At 34.8% G+C, this 15,285-nt stretch overlaps 1 protein-coding gene across 9 annotated transcripts in view; it reads right to left on the reverse strand.

The window, feature by feature from the left end:
- CEP152 (centrosomal protein 152) overlaps positions 1–15,285 on the reverse strand; it is a 77,101-nt gene that overhangs the window by 23,828 nt on the left and 37,988 nt on the right. For 5 of the 9 annotated variants that reach the window (XM_012442382.2, XM_012442384.2, XM_012442385.2 and 2 more), the window contains exons 13-19: positions 10,746–10,950; positions 7,162–7,287; positions 6,438–6,547; positions 5,549–5,677; positions 5,284–5,416; positions 2,879–3,064; positions 1,360–1,641 (exon numbers count right to left, since the gene is read on the reverse strand). In XM_012442382.2, coding sequence (XP_012297805.2) covers positions 1,360–1,641; positions 2,879–3,064; positions 5,284–5,416; positions 5,549–5,677; positions 6,438–6,547; positions 7,162–7,287; positions 10,746–10,950 — 1,171 coding nt within the window. The remainder of the gene's footprint in view (positions 1–1,359; positions 1,642–2,878; positions 3,065–5,283; positions 5,417–5,548; positions 5,678–6,437; positions 6,548–7,161; positions 7,288–10,745; positions 10,951–15,285) is intronic. The other 4 variants (XM_012442388.2, XM_012442387.2, XM_012442389.2 and 1 more) reach the window with 2 other exon arrangements.

The following is a 15,285-nucleotide window of genomic DNA, read 5'->3' on the forward strand; positions in this document are numbered from 1 at the left end:
GGGAAAAGCTAAAGCTCCTATAGAACTTTGTCTACTTAAAAAGTTATTATGAAACATTTCCTTTCTGCTGTATTATGCTATTTAAGATTAATAATTTTGTAAATACCAAAGCAGCACCTTTTTGTCTGTGGAACATTTTCTTAACTCTGTTGAAACCCTTCAGTGAACATTTCGGTAAACTAACTGATTGAAGATATCCTTGCTACCGTTACATATATTTGCCTATATTTCTAGACTTCAAGGGTGCCCTGTAAAATCATGTAGAACAATGTTACAAATAAATGGAATTTCAGGTATTTATCAAAAGCAGAGTGTATTTTCAAAATCTTTACATTGAGAGCTATCTCGTTTAATTAAGGGTTTATAATAAGTAATAAAATTTAAATAAAAATACATAATAGATGTATCATCAAAGACCAGGGAATTCTTGAGGCTAGAAACCCTGTCAGGTAGGTCTGTGAGGCCAAAACTTTTTCCAAAATAAGACACTATCTGTTTTGTTATTGCTGTTCTCTCATGCATTAAACAGCATAGTTCTCCAAAAGCTACATGCTGTGATCATGTCACTGTTCTGACAGTCAACGGAATGTGTGCTTGGGTATTCTTGTTTTTTAAACATTTCTCAGGTTAATTTTCCACTACTGTAAATATAACCCATACAAACAGAAGTTCTTTAGAGTCCCCAGTTTTTAAAATTGTAAAGGAGTCCTGGGACCAAAAATTTTGAGAATCACTGTAATAGATAAGACAGATATAACAGAAAATTCATCTTTATTCTGTTACAATAGGCTGTACTTTTCTCAGTATGACCTTTCTTTCACATCAAGTAACTTGTGTCAGTTAAAAGCTAGTTTTGTGAGTGCTTCAAAGGAAAGGTATTGGCACCACTTTTGGGCAGCTGATGGGAATGATGGACAAAGTTCCACCTAAGGGCATGCCTGCAGCTCCAACTGCATCAAGTCTCAACACAAATGTTGTTACATACGTTATGTGCTTAGGTTTACTTATCTATAACCACCTTAGTGGAATATTATCTATAAAATTAGATATAAAGATTTATAATCAAGCTGTGATTCATTCAGAGGTAAAAGCACCCTCTTCAACCTCAGGCATCTTAATGCTTGGACTAATCTCAAAGAAGCAAATATTTTGTAAACAGAAAGAATATACAGGAAAACCGAGGGGTGACAGTTTTATGACAAATAGTATGAAGAAAAATTTAGAAATATGACAGATTTTCTATCCTAGAAATTCACGAAATCTTTAAAGTTACGAACGAGTTCAATGGTAGCATTTCATGGGTTTTCATTAAGAGACAGGCAATTCCAATAAAGTCACTAGAATAAACCTGCCTATTACCTGTTTGGTAATATTTTCACAGTATTTTAGTTCCAATTCCATTTCAAGTTTCTTCACAGCCTCCTTGATGGCTATGTCCTTCTCTTGTTCTGAGTTTTGCTGGATCGTGTGCTTCTGCTCCTCTATCATGATTGCCATCTCTTTCTTGGAAATAGCATCACTGGTGGTTACTTGGTCAGTTTGGCTGCCACAATCTGAAGTCTTCTTTTTCATTGCCTTTATAGTTCGATCCAGCTTAGACTGCCACTCCTTTTCAAGCTGTTGAGTGAGTTTTTCTTTGATCTGTTTTCAGAAGAAAAATCATCAGAGAAAAATATTCAAATAAGTAAAAACTAGAATTAAAAGCTAGCCAGAAAAGCAACCACAGCTGTGTTTGAAAACCATCTAGATATTGTTGTAGTAATTATAAAAGGTTTAGAAATTTAGTCAATGAAAATACACTCTCAAGTAAAACTTGAAAGTTACTCTTTGAACTTAACTACATGACAAAAATCACATGAAAGATTTAAGTATGTTGTATAAAGTCAGACTATCTTGCTCTCAATATGCAACCTTCTGGAATCTTTCATTTTGCCACTACAAAGACGGCAGGATTAAAAAAAAAAATGTACAGTTAATGTGTTTTGCCATCAACACCATGCTATCCACAAAGGACTGAGTAAATCTAATTAACGAACCAAAAACTAGACATTCTAAAAAACAGTTTTACTCACTTGAAAACCTTAGAATCTTATTCGTTATACTGTTAAACTTTACTAAGTAGACTACATTTAAAAGGGAGGCAGTATTACTGGAAGAACATCTTAATGATTTTTCTCAGTGCAGTTGAACTAAACACAGTCTTAGGCAAAACTATGAAACAGCGTAATTTGCTTTTCCCTTTTTCTGTTTACCACCTGGATATCTGAGGCTCTCCAAATGTTTCCCTGGCTACGAGATCAATAGTAATTAGTAACAATTTTGTAGATAGAAGAATCTGGTTGAGGCCAGGTGGAGTGGCTCATACCTGTAATCCCAGCACTTCGGGAGGGTGAGGAATCACCTGAGGTTAGGAGTTTGTTATCAGCCTGGCCAACATGGCAAAACCCCATCTCTACTAAAAATATAAACATTAGCTGGGCATGGGGTAATAAATTATGTGTTTCTGAGACTGCCCATTACTTCTTTTAATCCACGATATGGATTATTTATTTGTTATAGATATTAGTCTAGAGTTATGATCATTTCACAGTATAGAATCAGATCATGGTTTCATTTTGAGGAATCAAAGAAGTGCCTATAAAACTTGTTATATCCTGAGTTGGGGTGAAAAGTCAAGAGGTGGCTAAATTCTTAAAAAAAAAAAAAAAAAAAAAAACTGGTGTAGTAACTGCTAATAGCTCAATTCCGAAAGGTAAAACGGGTGATTAGGTAAGTGCCTAGCGAATAAAAATTACTTATCTGTTCAGGAAGAATTGTCTTCTGTAGTTAGTACTACATTTTTAAAATGTGGTAAACAGAAAGAAATTTTAATGCACACCTCTTTCTGTTCCTTATCCCAACGTGCTTTGGCTGAGAGCACTTCATTTTCAACTTTTTGTTTAATATTAGCTTCTTGATCTTTCAGCCACTTGCTCTTTTCCATCATAAGTGTGTCTTGGTACTTTTCTTCAAGTTCCACCTGCAGTTTGCTTACATATTCTTCTCTTTCCTCCAATAGCTGCCTCTTTAAACAAAATTCAAATAAGTATCTCTCTACACACCAACAGTCTCCAAGTTCCTTTAAAACATATGAACTTGTTGTGCATGGCTTGGATAGCCAAAAAATCCCTCTAACTTCTAAAAATCACCTATCTAACTCATATTACAATTGTATAAATAAGCCTTAATGTGTAAAGGAATGGCATTATGAATGAAAATGTTGATCATGTTTGCCTTGTCTGCAAATTCATGACCTTCACTGATTACTATCCAACCTGAACGGTTAGACTTTTTTCACCCTTTCTCTGAATGAGCCAGGTTAACATGTGAGGAAACCTCTGTGTGCTAATAAAAGCTTTAAAACTTGGAATTGAGTTCCTACTTAACCTACAACCTGACTCAGCAAGTGTTTCAGAAAACAGTGCGTGAAACATAAAAATACACCCTTTAACTCTTGGTGTTACCTGACTCATAAATTCTATATCCAGATTAAGTTCTCTACCTAAAGCTAAGCTGCAGTAAAATGGCTTATGTTCTGTCAAGAAGAGCTACCCCAAAAGCGCCCTCCACTTGTTCTTGAGTTTAATAAGATTCTCCCATTGCGCATGTGAAATATTTCCTTTAAAAAAAAAAAAGGGAAGGGGGAGTATATTTTTGCCTACCTCTAAAGAATGTGAGAAGATTAGATAGTCTCCTAAATATAAAGATGTTTCGGTTCTGACTGGCTTATACTACTAAGGGCTTACATAATTCTACAGTTAAAAAACCAACGAATTCCCAGAGAGGGAAGAAATTAAACTTCTAATGTTTTAAGTACACTGGCCTTTTTAGGGTGGGGTGAGGTAGGGGGAGGAGAGTAACCACAAAGGGATAGCAAAAGGGAGAGTTTTCGGGTGATAAAACTGTTGTGTATCCTGAAAAACCTATAAATGTGTTAAAAGTTTATAGAACTATATACCCAGTGGCAGGAGGAAGTCAATTTTACTGCATAACAATTTTAAATTTTTAAAGAAAAAAAATTTAACCTCTAGGTTTATTTTTTTGAAGGGCCAAATAGTTTAACTTTTCTTCTTGCACTTGTATACAAACACAAGCCAAAATATCAGTCAGTAGCAGCTATTAATTGCAAATGACCAATTATATGAGATCAAACATTTTTCTTTTTTGAGATGGATTCTTGCTCTGTAGTCCAGGGTGGAGTGCAGTAGCACAGTCTCAGCTTACTGCAGCCTCTTCCCCCTGGGTTCCAGTGATTCTCCTGCCTCAGCCTCCTGGGTAGCTGGGATTATAGGTGTACGCAACCATGCCTGGCTAATTTTTGAATTTTTAATAGAGATGGGGTTTCGCCCTGTTGGCCAGGCTGGTCAAATTTTATAGTCAAATTGATTCTATTAAAAGTATCAGAAAATATTCCTGAAAAGAATGACCCCTTTGAGAAAATTGCTCTTATGTTCTTTCCTATATATATATTTAAAGAATCGTACTAGAGATTTCCCTATTTTAATTTTTAAAACATTACTGAAAGCTAAGTCCTCAATTTCAAGGTAAGATCCTTTCTCACTTTTATACTGTCATATCTACCTAAAACAGTTACCTTCAGAAGTTCTTTTTCCACTAGATGATATGTATACATGGCACGTTTTTCACCGTATTAATCTATTCAACAATAATCAAGATATTAAATAAACTGAATTCCTCACCTGCTCTTTACTATTCTTTTTATGTGATAGTAATAGCTTGCTTTAACATAACTTATTCAAAAATCTCTGTATAGAACATTTATTCAAGCATTTAAAAATATTTTCTAATCTTGAAGCAGATAGCTTTCAAACTGTGGTTTGCCGCTGGTCCAAAGTGTGAAGGACAGTTAGGCCTGTGTCTGGGTGAGGCTCCAGGCCAGGACAGGGAAGAAAAGAGGAGGTGTGACTGTTTACATGTGATCTGACTCCTGGACATTCACCAAGGGTGACTCAGAAGAATCAGGCAGAGTTGGAGAATCTACTCTAGCCCCTCCAGCTTCCCTGAAGGTGGTCATATGAAGACACTGAACTTGCTGTCCATTTCATCACTTTCCCTATCATGAGACCAACATTCAAATTCCTACTCTTCTCCCTAGAAGAATAAAATTACAATGAGATAGAGAGAAATGGATCCGAGGAAAAGGGCTCTGAAGGAATGCTCTGTGCAGTGCTCACAGAATGATACAGGGTGTCCTGAGCAGTCAACACTGAACTTGTACTGTACCTTCTCCTGAGCCTGTTGCTCCTTTTCAACAGCCTTCCTGAGAGTCGATTCTAGATTATCCTTCTCTCTGCATACTTCTAGGTAACATTCCTGCACAGCAGTCATCTCCTTATTCACCTTATCCAACTCAGACCTTGGATACACAAAAGCAGCAACTAAATGACCACAAAAAAATACAAGGGCTGCACACAATTTTCCTCTAAATTATGGAATAGGGGTATGTTGTCTCTACAGCTTAAAAGGCAGCTGAACTCTTTATTCTCACCTCAGTTGCAAGTGAGTTCTCTCATAAACCTCAAAGAGCTGTTGCTTCTCCAAAGCATGCTTTGCTAACAGGCTTTCACGTATTTGAGTTTTCATGGCTTCATGGTGCTGCTGATAAGTCCTTTCACACCTGGAAACAGAGCAGAATCAAAGACAATGTCCAGCCTCACTACTAACACCAAAATGAATTGGCTTCCTTCCTTCCTTCTCAACTCTTCCCTCTAATGTAAATTATAATTGAGGTCAGATTACTTTTCCCGACCTGAAAGTGGTAATACTTAATTAATAACCAACTATCTTAATACAATCTTCAAAATTTTCTTTCTTCAGATGTTTCTAGAGAAAAATTAGAAACTTGGATGTGAGAATGCCCCAGTCGTTCAAATAGAGATAGTAATCTATGTTGGGGACTTTTACTTATAAAAAAATTAATTGAAATAATTGAGGGTGTACCTCCAAAATTTCAAGTCATCTATATTAAATACAAATACCAGCAGTCCCCAACTCAGAAATAAGTTATGTTCCAGAAGTCTGTTTCCAAGTTTATGATTTGGTATTTGGAAGACATATTCCCTCTCACAGACTGTTTTCTTTATAAAGAATAGTTTCCCAGACTAGTATTTAAAAAAAACACTAAGCTATAATATTTCAGTGAACTACAGCTTCAATGATACTATAGAACCCAACCCACTACATAATATTGTTTCTATGGAAAATGTGTTCCAAATTCTCATTTCAAAAGCCAGGGACTCATCTCTGCCAATCCAAGATCTCAACAGGGTAGAATTCACTCAATCATTTTGAATCTTTTTGTCAATGGGGGGAAGGCCAGGGACTTAGAGGGGAAGGGTAACCAGGAGACAGTTGTCAGGCACCTATAAAGACCTTACCTTTCCACAGCTTCTTGTTTATCGTGGTCAAAATCTTGTACCATTTGTCTCATTTGATTACATAAGTCTTGATTTGTATTTCTTAGTTTGTCTTCAGTTTCTTTAAGTTCCTAGACACAAAAGAATATAAGGTACTTAGAGAAAATAAACATCATTTTCACTGACTAGTTTTATCTCATTTTTAAATATTTTCTGTGCTTTATCTCTGCCCTATAACAATATATGACATATTATAATTCTACAAAAGAAAAGGTCTCTTCACACTTTGATAAAAACATAGATTAATTTATCTGACAAGTAGTTTTTTTGACAGGACTAAATGTTTAAATTTTGTATTTACTTTGAAATACATAAAACAAAAATATATAACCAGAGAAGTACAGGCTACCTGATGCCTTAAAATAATTCTCAGAATTCAATAATCTTCAGCAACCATCTAAAAAAGCAAAGTTTTACTTCTGGGTCAAGAGCTGGCTAAAGAAGAAAGAATACTTCTGTCAGCCATGCTACCAGAGAGAAAGAAAACTGGAACTACACTAACTTACCTTCCAATGAAACTACTAACCAATAATCACTAGTAAAGGGAAATACTGGAACTCACCATCACCTACTAACTTGTCTACTAACTCACATTGCCTCTATATTTGCAAAAAGTCTATTTTATCCTTTGTATTTACCAAGGAAATGAAAATTCTCATAAAATATAAATAATATTTTTGATTACCTGATTTTGTTGTTGTAAAACTTGAATTTCATTTTTAAGCAGCAGAATATCATCTCTGACAGTATTAGGAGTAGAAGACTCAGGCCATAATTGATTCGTTGGTTTTTCTGAGGTATCTGTTTTAGTCTGAATGTTAAAAAGTCAAAAGGTTTTCAAATCTTAAAAATTTCAGAGTATTCACTCTGAAATAATTCCATACTTAGAGAAATTGCAAACAGTACAATTAATCTCCATATAGCTTTTACTCGTCTTCCCCCAATATAACTACAGCACAATGATCAAAACTAATAAATTCACAAGATGCAGTACTATCACGTAATCTACAGACCTTATACAAATGTCTCCAATTTGCCCCAAATATGTTTTCTGGTCCAAGATCAAATCCATGGTTCTGAGTGGCATTTAGTTATCATGTTTCATTAATCTCCTCCAATCTAGGACAGCTCCTCAGTCTTTCAAACCCACGACGTTTTCTAAGAATACTAACCTGTTATTTTGTAGGATGTTCCTAACTTGGCGTTTTTGAGTTTATTAAAATCAGGTTATGCATCTTTGGCATGCATGTCAAGAACTGATACGTGCTCTTTGCAGGAGACACATGATATCACTATGTCTCACCACTGGTAATAATCAATTGAAGGCATGCTCTGCCAGTTATCGCCATTGTAAAGTTACCATTTTTTGTCTTATAATAAATGATAAGTATCTTATAGGATACTTTGAGACAATGCAAATATCCTGTGTTCTCCTACTAAGATCAAGCATTTATCCTATTTCTGTATGTATTCATTTATGCCAGCATTAACTCATGGACATATATTTTATTCAATAAATACCACTTTTAAGACTTATGATAGACTTTGGCAAATTGCTTTCCAGAAACGCCATACAAATGTATACTGTCAGGTAGTACATGGGTCTGCCCATCTCTCTTCACCTCCAATGGCAGTGATTATCTTTAAGTAAGTATCTCTGATGGGAAAAGAATATCTAACAATAGCTTTCATTTGAATTTGTGTTACCACCAAAGTGCAACCTCTTAGATACCTTCATTGTCCATTTGTTTTTCCATCTTCCCAGATTTATCTGTTTTTATAACTTTGCATATTTTCCTCTTACTGTTTTCCTTATCTACTTCTCTGAGTTCTTTATTGGTTGATGGGGGTTACAAAGATTTAAAATAGACATATAATCCATTTCACTTGTTGATTTATGTACCTGGACTCTGAGCTCTTTGCTACAACACAGTGGCTCACCCCTGTGGAGGTGAGGGGCTCCACCCCTGGTGGAGGAAGGCAGATCACTTGAGCCCAGGGCTGAGGTAACTTTGAGAAAAACCAGAGTTTAGATGTAGACTACCAAGAATTCACTATGGCAATAGAGTTGCTGGACAAAAAGAATATTCAAAGATGAGATAGTTCTTCCTTCACTCTATTGATCAACCAGACTACAAAGAGAAAGGGAAAGGCTAAAAAACAGCACAATGCATGACCACTATCAACCGCTACACATGATAAAGTGTATCTGTATAGCAAATGCCATTAGCAACTTTAATACAGAACAAAGAAAGCACCAAGATATCTGAGCTAAGGTTTAGACTCAAAATCAGGTTTCTATTCTACTAAATCTTAGCGCACTCCCACCAAAATGCTTAAACTAATAAACTCTAATGTCCTAATACAAATTGAGAAACAAGCTTTCATTCCCATCCTTTTAAAGGGCAACAATGAAAACAGCTTGATTTAAAGATGTTAATGTTGTTGGGGGAGGGGTTTGATCTCATTTGTTGTTAACATTAAAATATGTTTCAGTTATCAAATATGAGTTACTCAGAAGCGGGAATCAGGCTGGGAAGGATTTTGATAGTAAAAACACTGTTATTTCCAAAATATAAATTAGCCACAATTTAAATTCCACAATAATTAGCACAGTAGAACACCATACATACTTTAGCAGAACTGTTTTCATGAACACAACTCCTAGTTTAAAGAACAGGAGATAAACAGTACTAAAGAAGGGGGTAAACAGTTATCTCCACCCAGGAGGAAAAGAAGTACACTACCCACATTCCTTTTCCCTCTTCTTTTCCTTTTCTTAGTTATTAGGTCTTTTATATATTATTTTCTATTGGGAGTATAGATGGGTAAGGATTTGTGAAATATGGAAGGGTAAAAAAGGCATCTACAAAGGAGAGCAGTCCTAAAGATCTCTGTGATAGCATGATCTTGCGGAAATATCTTTGACTTACTTATTAGTCATGTGTTTAGTTTCAATTTGTCTAAAACGGGCTCTATAAACTCAAAAGTATCACAAAGTGCTCCAGCTTCATTTTCCTAACTGAAGAATACAGAGGTGGATTTCAATGACTGACATAACCAGATTTTGTGCCTTTTCCATCTGTACCACCACCACTATATAATACCTGTACCACCATAACTATATAATTAATGTCCTCATATAGAATGACTTTTGTTATAAGAACATGGGCCAGGAAAATCTCATAGACAAAATGCTAAAGGATTTCTATGGAGGATTTATTTTAACTAGATTTTAGAGCACTGTTGGTAAAAGCCAATCTTAAAGAAATGCAGATACCTTGTTACAGAGAATACTTCCTTTCATTTACGGTAAAGGAATTTTACCTAATTGATATCTCATTTACTAGGTGTCAAGAGTAACCAGAAAAAATCATACAGATGCTTTTCAACTTACAATGGGTTTATCTCCTAATAAACCAAAGATTATCACCTTTGCCATGTCTCCATATACAAGATAAACCCATTGTTTATCTTCTAATAAACCCATTATAAGTTGAAAATATCATTAAGTCAAAAATGCATTTAATATATCTAACCTATTAAAATCATAGCTTAGCCTGGCCTACCTTAAACATGCTCAGAACACTTATAGTAGCCTACAGTTGGGCAATGTCATCTAATGCAAAGCTTCTTTTACAATAAACTGTTGAATATCTCATGGAATTTATTGAACGCTGTACTGAAAGTGAAAAACAACTGTTTTACAGGTACTCGAAGTATGGTTTCTACTGAACGCATATAACATTCCCACCACTGTAAAGTCTAAAAATTGTAAGTCAAGCCAACCCAAGCCAGGGACTGTGAGTATCCCTTTACAGGGCATTTCCTTTTTTAAACTTTACTTCCAAAAATGTCAAATAATACCCTGAAAGTCAAAGATTTATTAATTTAAAAAAGTGTAAAAGGGTTGGATATGATGGTTCACACCTATAATCCAACACCTTGAGAGGTAAAGGTAGGAAGATTGCTTGAGCCCAGGAGTTTGAGACCAGCCTGTCTCTATAAAAGCACTGTGGGACCCTGTTTCTACAAAAAATTTAAAAATTAGCCAGGCATACTGGCATGTGCCTGTGGTCCCAGCTACTCAGGAGGCTGAGGTGGGAGCATCGCTTTAGCCTGGGAGAATGAGGCTGCAGGGAGCCCTCCAGCCCTCCAGCTTGGGAGACAGAATGAGGCCCTGTCTCAAAAAAAAATATTAAAAAGCGTAAAAGTTCTCTTTATTGAGTCTTTTAAAAGTGGCTTCTTAACTCTACAGGCTTTACAAACCTCAACCTTGATGGTTTTTTCATCCTTCTTCACTTGTTGGAGATCTTCAATTTTCTTCTGACAGTCTTTGAGATCATTTTGTAACTGAGTCACCAGATGACGCTTCATTGAGTTGCTACCCAGCAAACGCTGAACTTCTGCCTTTAACTTCAGAATGAACTCATCTTTTGAAAGCTCTTCATTTGGGTATTCTTGTTGCACAATGCTACCACAGAAATTGTGATTTTTAAGATTAAATCAAGTAATAAAGATCATTCCTCAAAAGCACTGACCAGAGTGGTGAACATGTTTCTCACCTGTAGAATTATATACTAGTATTTCAAAACAATTTTAAATGTTATCATACACAAGGATTATCACCTTTGCCATGTCTCCATATACAGAAATACATTTATTCATAGGAAGAACTTTCTCAAGCTTAGTCCTGCTGTCTCATGGTAAGTAGCTTAGAAATGTGAACTTTGACTTAATTTACATTTGTGTTCTCAGAAAAGTGCATGCTGTATATACATGGCCTTTATGACTATAACAGAAACAACATGAGTATTAAGGAAGAAAAGAATACGAAACACTAGCCATCTTAACCAACAATTTCTGTTATTTTTCTCAACTTACTAAAACACAAGTCTGGGTGAATATCTGAGTAACTAGAAAAACATGAAAATAAAACCATGCTAATTTAAACCCAATTTTAGTTTCATTAAATTTAAAGATTGGGATGAGATTATCTGCTTCCTTTACCTAATGAATTAACAAGACTAGCTTTATCTTCCTCCTTAAAAATCAGTAAACCAAATAAAGTAGATAAAATAATAGTATTCAATCACTGGACAACAGGCAGCACAGGGCAGTGATTCCCAAGAAAAGGAAAACAAATGAGGTGAGCTCTAAGATTACCCGAGCTTTCTGCCTGGAGAGTGTCTAGGCCATAGCACAGAGAGATGAAACCCAAACAGAGTCCAGTTATTTCACTGAATTGCAGAGAAAGAATTCAGTCTGGGGAGGCCAGGGTGGCTAGAATATGAAGGGGAGAAATACAGAGGAAAAAGGAGCTGCACAGAAAAAGAGTTCTGGAGATCTGTACATGTATGTGTGGCTAGGGAAAGAACACAGGAAATGAATAAGGCTGGGAATATGCTGTGTTTCAATAAGCCATAATGCAAAGACCTCCTAATTTACAGGGCATCAAATACTACCTTCATAGTGGGGCTAAATTAGCCCCAGATTAAAGCCTTTTCTAAACCTGATCTATTAAAGCCTACAAAGAAAGTCTTGAAAGGATCTAACTGATTCCAAGTAACTTGTGTGTCACAGAAAAAAAGTACAATGATATTTTTAAAAATACGATAATATCCAGCATCCAAAACAAAATTCAAAATTCAATCAATCGATTGATAGCATTCAATCAAAATTTGTCAGGCATACAAAGAAACAGGAAAAAAATATAAACCATACCAGGAGAAAAACCAATCAATAGAAACTAACCCATCAATGACACAGACAATAGAATTAATATATTTCACATGTACTAAGAAGGTTAAGGAAGATACAAACATGAGGAGAAAAATGGAGGATATAGAAAAGACCCAAATTAAACTTACAAAAAAAATAATATCTGAAATGTAAAGTATACTGGATGGGATTAACAGCATATTTAAAACTGCAGAAGAAAAGATTAGTGAACATCTAGATCTAGCAATAAAACTATAAAGTTAAAAACAAAGAGAAAAAAAAAACTGAAACAGAAATACACAGAACACATTACATTTTCGAACATGTGTAACTGAAGTCCCAGAAGAGGAGAAGATTGAAAACATATTTGAAAAAATGGCCAAATTTTTCCTAATTTGATGAAAATGAAAACCCCACAAAACCCAGAAGTTTGGTGAATCTCAAGCAGAAGAAACACAAAGGAAACCAGCATACATCACACCAATGTCAGATTGCTGAAGCCCAGCAATAAAAACAAAGTGTAGGAAGACTCCTGGAGAGAGGAGAACCAGAGCAATGAATCCTGAATTCTGTGTATACATTTGTAAAAGCCTCACTCTAAGCCCTGAAGTATGCATGTACAGGACAACCCTCAAACCAGCATATCAAAGATTTGAAAAACTTAACTGAAATTTAAACCACATATTGAAGTCTCACAATGACTAACCCTTGAGGGGTGCATATACAGGCTAGATTCAAATCAATGTGGCAAAGGCTTGGAGAATGTAACTGAGCTTTAAAACACCCATACCAATTCTCAATGTCTAGTATACAATCTAAAATTACTTGACATGCAACAAACCAGAAAAATGTGACCAATTCTTAAAGACAATCAACAAATGGTCCAAATGCTGGAACTATCACAAAAAGAGTTTTAAAAGTTTAAAGTAGCTATTATAGCTCTGCTTTATTAAGTAAAGAAAAAGATACTTGAAGTGAATGAAAAAACAGGAATTCTCAGCAGATAAATAAAAGTGATACAAGAACAAAATAGAAATGTTATTAAATAAGTTGAAAAACAAAACACACACACACATATGCACACACAAAAACCTTCACTAGAAAGGCTCAGTAGAGATGACCAAAAAAAAAGTAAACTTGAAATTAGTCCAGTAGCAATTATCCAAAATAAAAAGGGAAAAACTATAGAAAAAAATGAATAGAGCCTCAGGAAACTGTATTATAATATCAAAAAATCTAACATACATGTAACTGGAGACCCAAAAGGAGAGAACAAAGACACAGGAACAGAAAAGATATTTAAGGAAATTAATGGCTGACATTTTCACAAATTTGGTAAAAGACATAATAAATTTACATATTCAAGAAACTCAGAGAACCCCAAATGAGATAAACTAAAAGAAAAACACACCTAAACATGTCATAATCAAAGTGCCAAAAACTAAATATAAAGAAAAAAATTCTTAAAACAGCAAGAGAAAAAACTATACCTTACTGACAGAAACAGTAATTCAAATAACAATAAATTGCTTCTCAGACATTGAGTCCAGAGAGAATGGACCAACGTAGCTTTAATGTGCTGAAATAGAAGAACAATTGGTCAAGAATTGTATAATCAAATATAAGTATATTTTCATAAAAGGAAACAGACTCTGTCAGCAGCGGAGATGCTTGAGAAGAAATGGTAAAGGAAATTCTTCAAGATAAATGGAAATTATATCTACTGCAGGGGAATCTATAGTGAAAACATTATCCAGCCTAACGCTGTGGCATGTGCCTGTAATCCCAGCTACACAGGAGGCTGATGCAGAGGGACCACTTGAGCCTAGGAGTTCAAGGACATAGGGTTCTATGATCGTGCCTGTGAACATTTACTATACTCCAGCTGGAAGAACACAGTGAGATACTGTTTTCAGAAAGAAAAAAAAAAAATCCAGCATTGCAACAGCAATTATCTAAAATAAAAATAAAGAAAAATATTTTCTAAAAATTACTTTTAAAAAAATCACAAAACTTTACAAGAATAATTAAAGACCTAAATAAATGGAGAGCATATACGAATGTATATTGGAAAGCTCAATTTATTAAGGAAGCATTTATGTCAGTGCTCCCTAAATTGGCCAATAGATTTAAGTAAACTTTCATCAGATATCTTAGTGGAAATTGACAGGCTAATTGTAAAATTTAGTTTGCAATGCAAAGGACTTAGTATAGCCATAACAGGTTTGAAAACAAAAAAGTTGGAGGATAACTTGGGATAGTTATGCAATCCTTTCCAAGACTTACTATAAAACTATAGTATCAAGATTGCTTAGTACTAGCAAAAAAAATTTTTTAAAAATCAACAGAACAGAATGGAGAGTACAGAAATAGCCCCACACATGTATGGTCAATTAATTAATTATTAACAAAAATATGAAGGCAATTCAACAAGGAAAGAAAAAATTTTCTGACAAATGGTGTTAGAGCAACTGGATACGGATATTGAAAAGAATGAACATTAATCCTTAGCTCATGTCATACTAAGAAACTAACTGAACATAATAAGACAATTCAAAAAAAAAATGGGCAAAGCATTTCACCATGACACTTGACCAATATATACAAATGGTAACTGAGCATATCAGAGAAAAAAAAAAGAAAAAAGAAAGAAAAGTGCATCAATAGATGTTTAACATAACCAGTAATTATGTAAATACAAATTAAAATCACAATGAGATATCACTACACACAAACTAGAAGTGGTACAATTTAAAAAGATTGACACTACCTAAACAATGACGTGGAACAATTGGAACTTTTATATATTCCTGCTGGGACTGCAAAATAGTAGTCACTTTGGAAAAGAGCATGCATACTACTGGCATCTAAATACTGCTCCTCTAACGTAACTATAAAGAGAAAGTATCTTAAAGCATAAGTGGAAAGGGAGAGGTAAAATCTCCATTAGCAGATAATATATCTAAAAGAAAAAACCCAAAAATATAATGGAAAAACTATTACAAACAATGTAAGAATTAGGAAGACAACAAGTTATAACATAAAATACAGAAATCTACACAAATAATGCCAAGTTAGAACGATGGAA

This window comes from Aotus nancymaae, unplaced genomic scaffold (genome assembly GCF_030222135.1).
Source record: "Aotus nancymaae isolate 86718 unplaced genomic scaffold, 86718_ANA_hifiasm-v0.15.2.pri h1tg000062l, whole genome shotgun sequence".
Lineage (NCBI taxonomy): Eukaryota > Metazoa > Chordata > Mammalia > Primates > Aotidae > Aotus > Aotus nancymaae.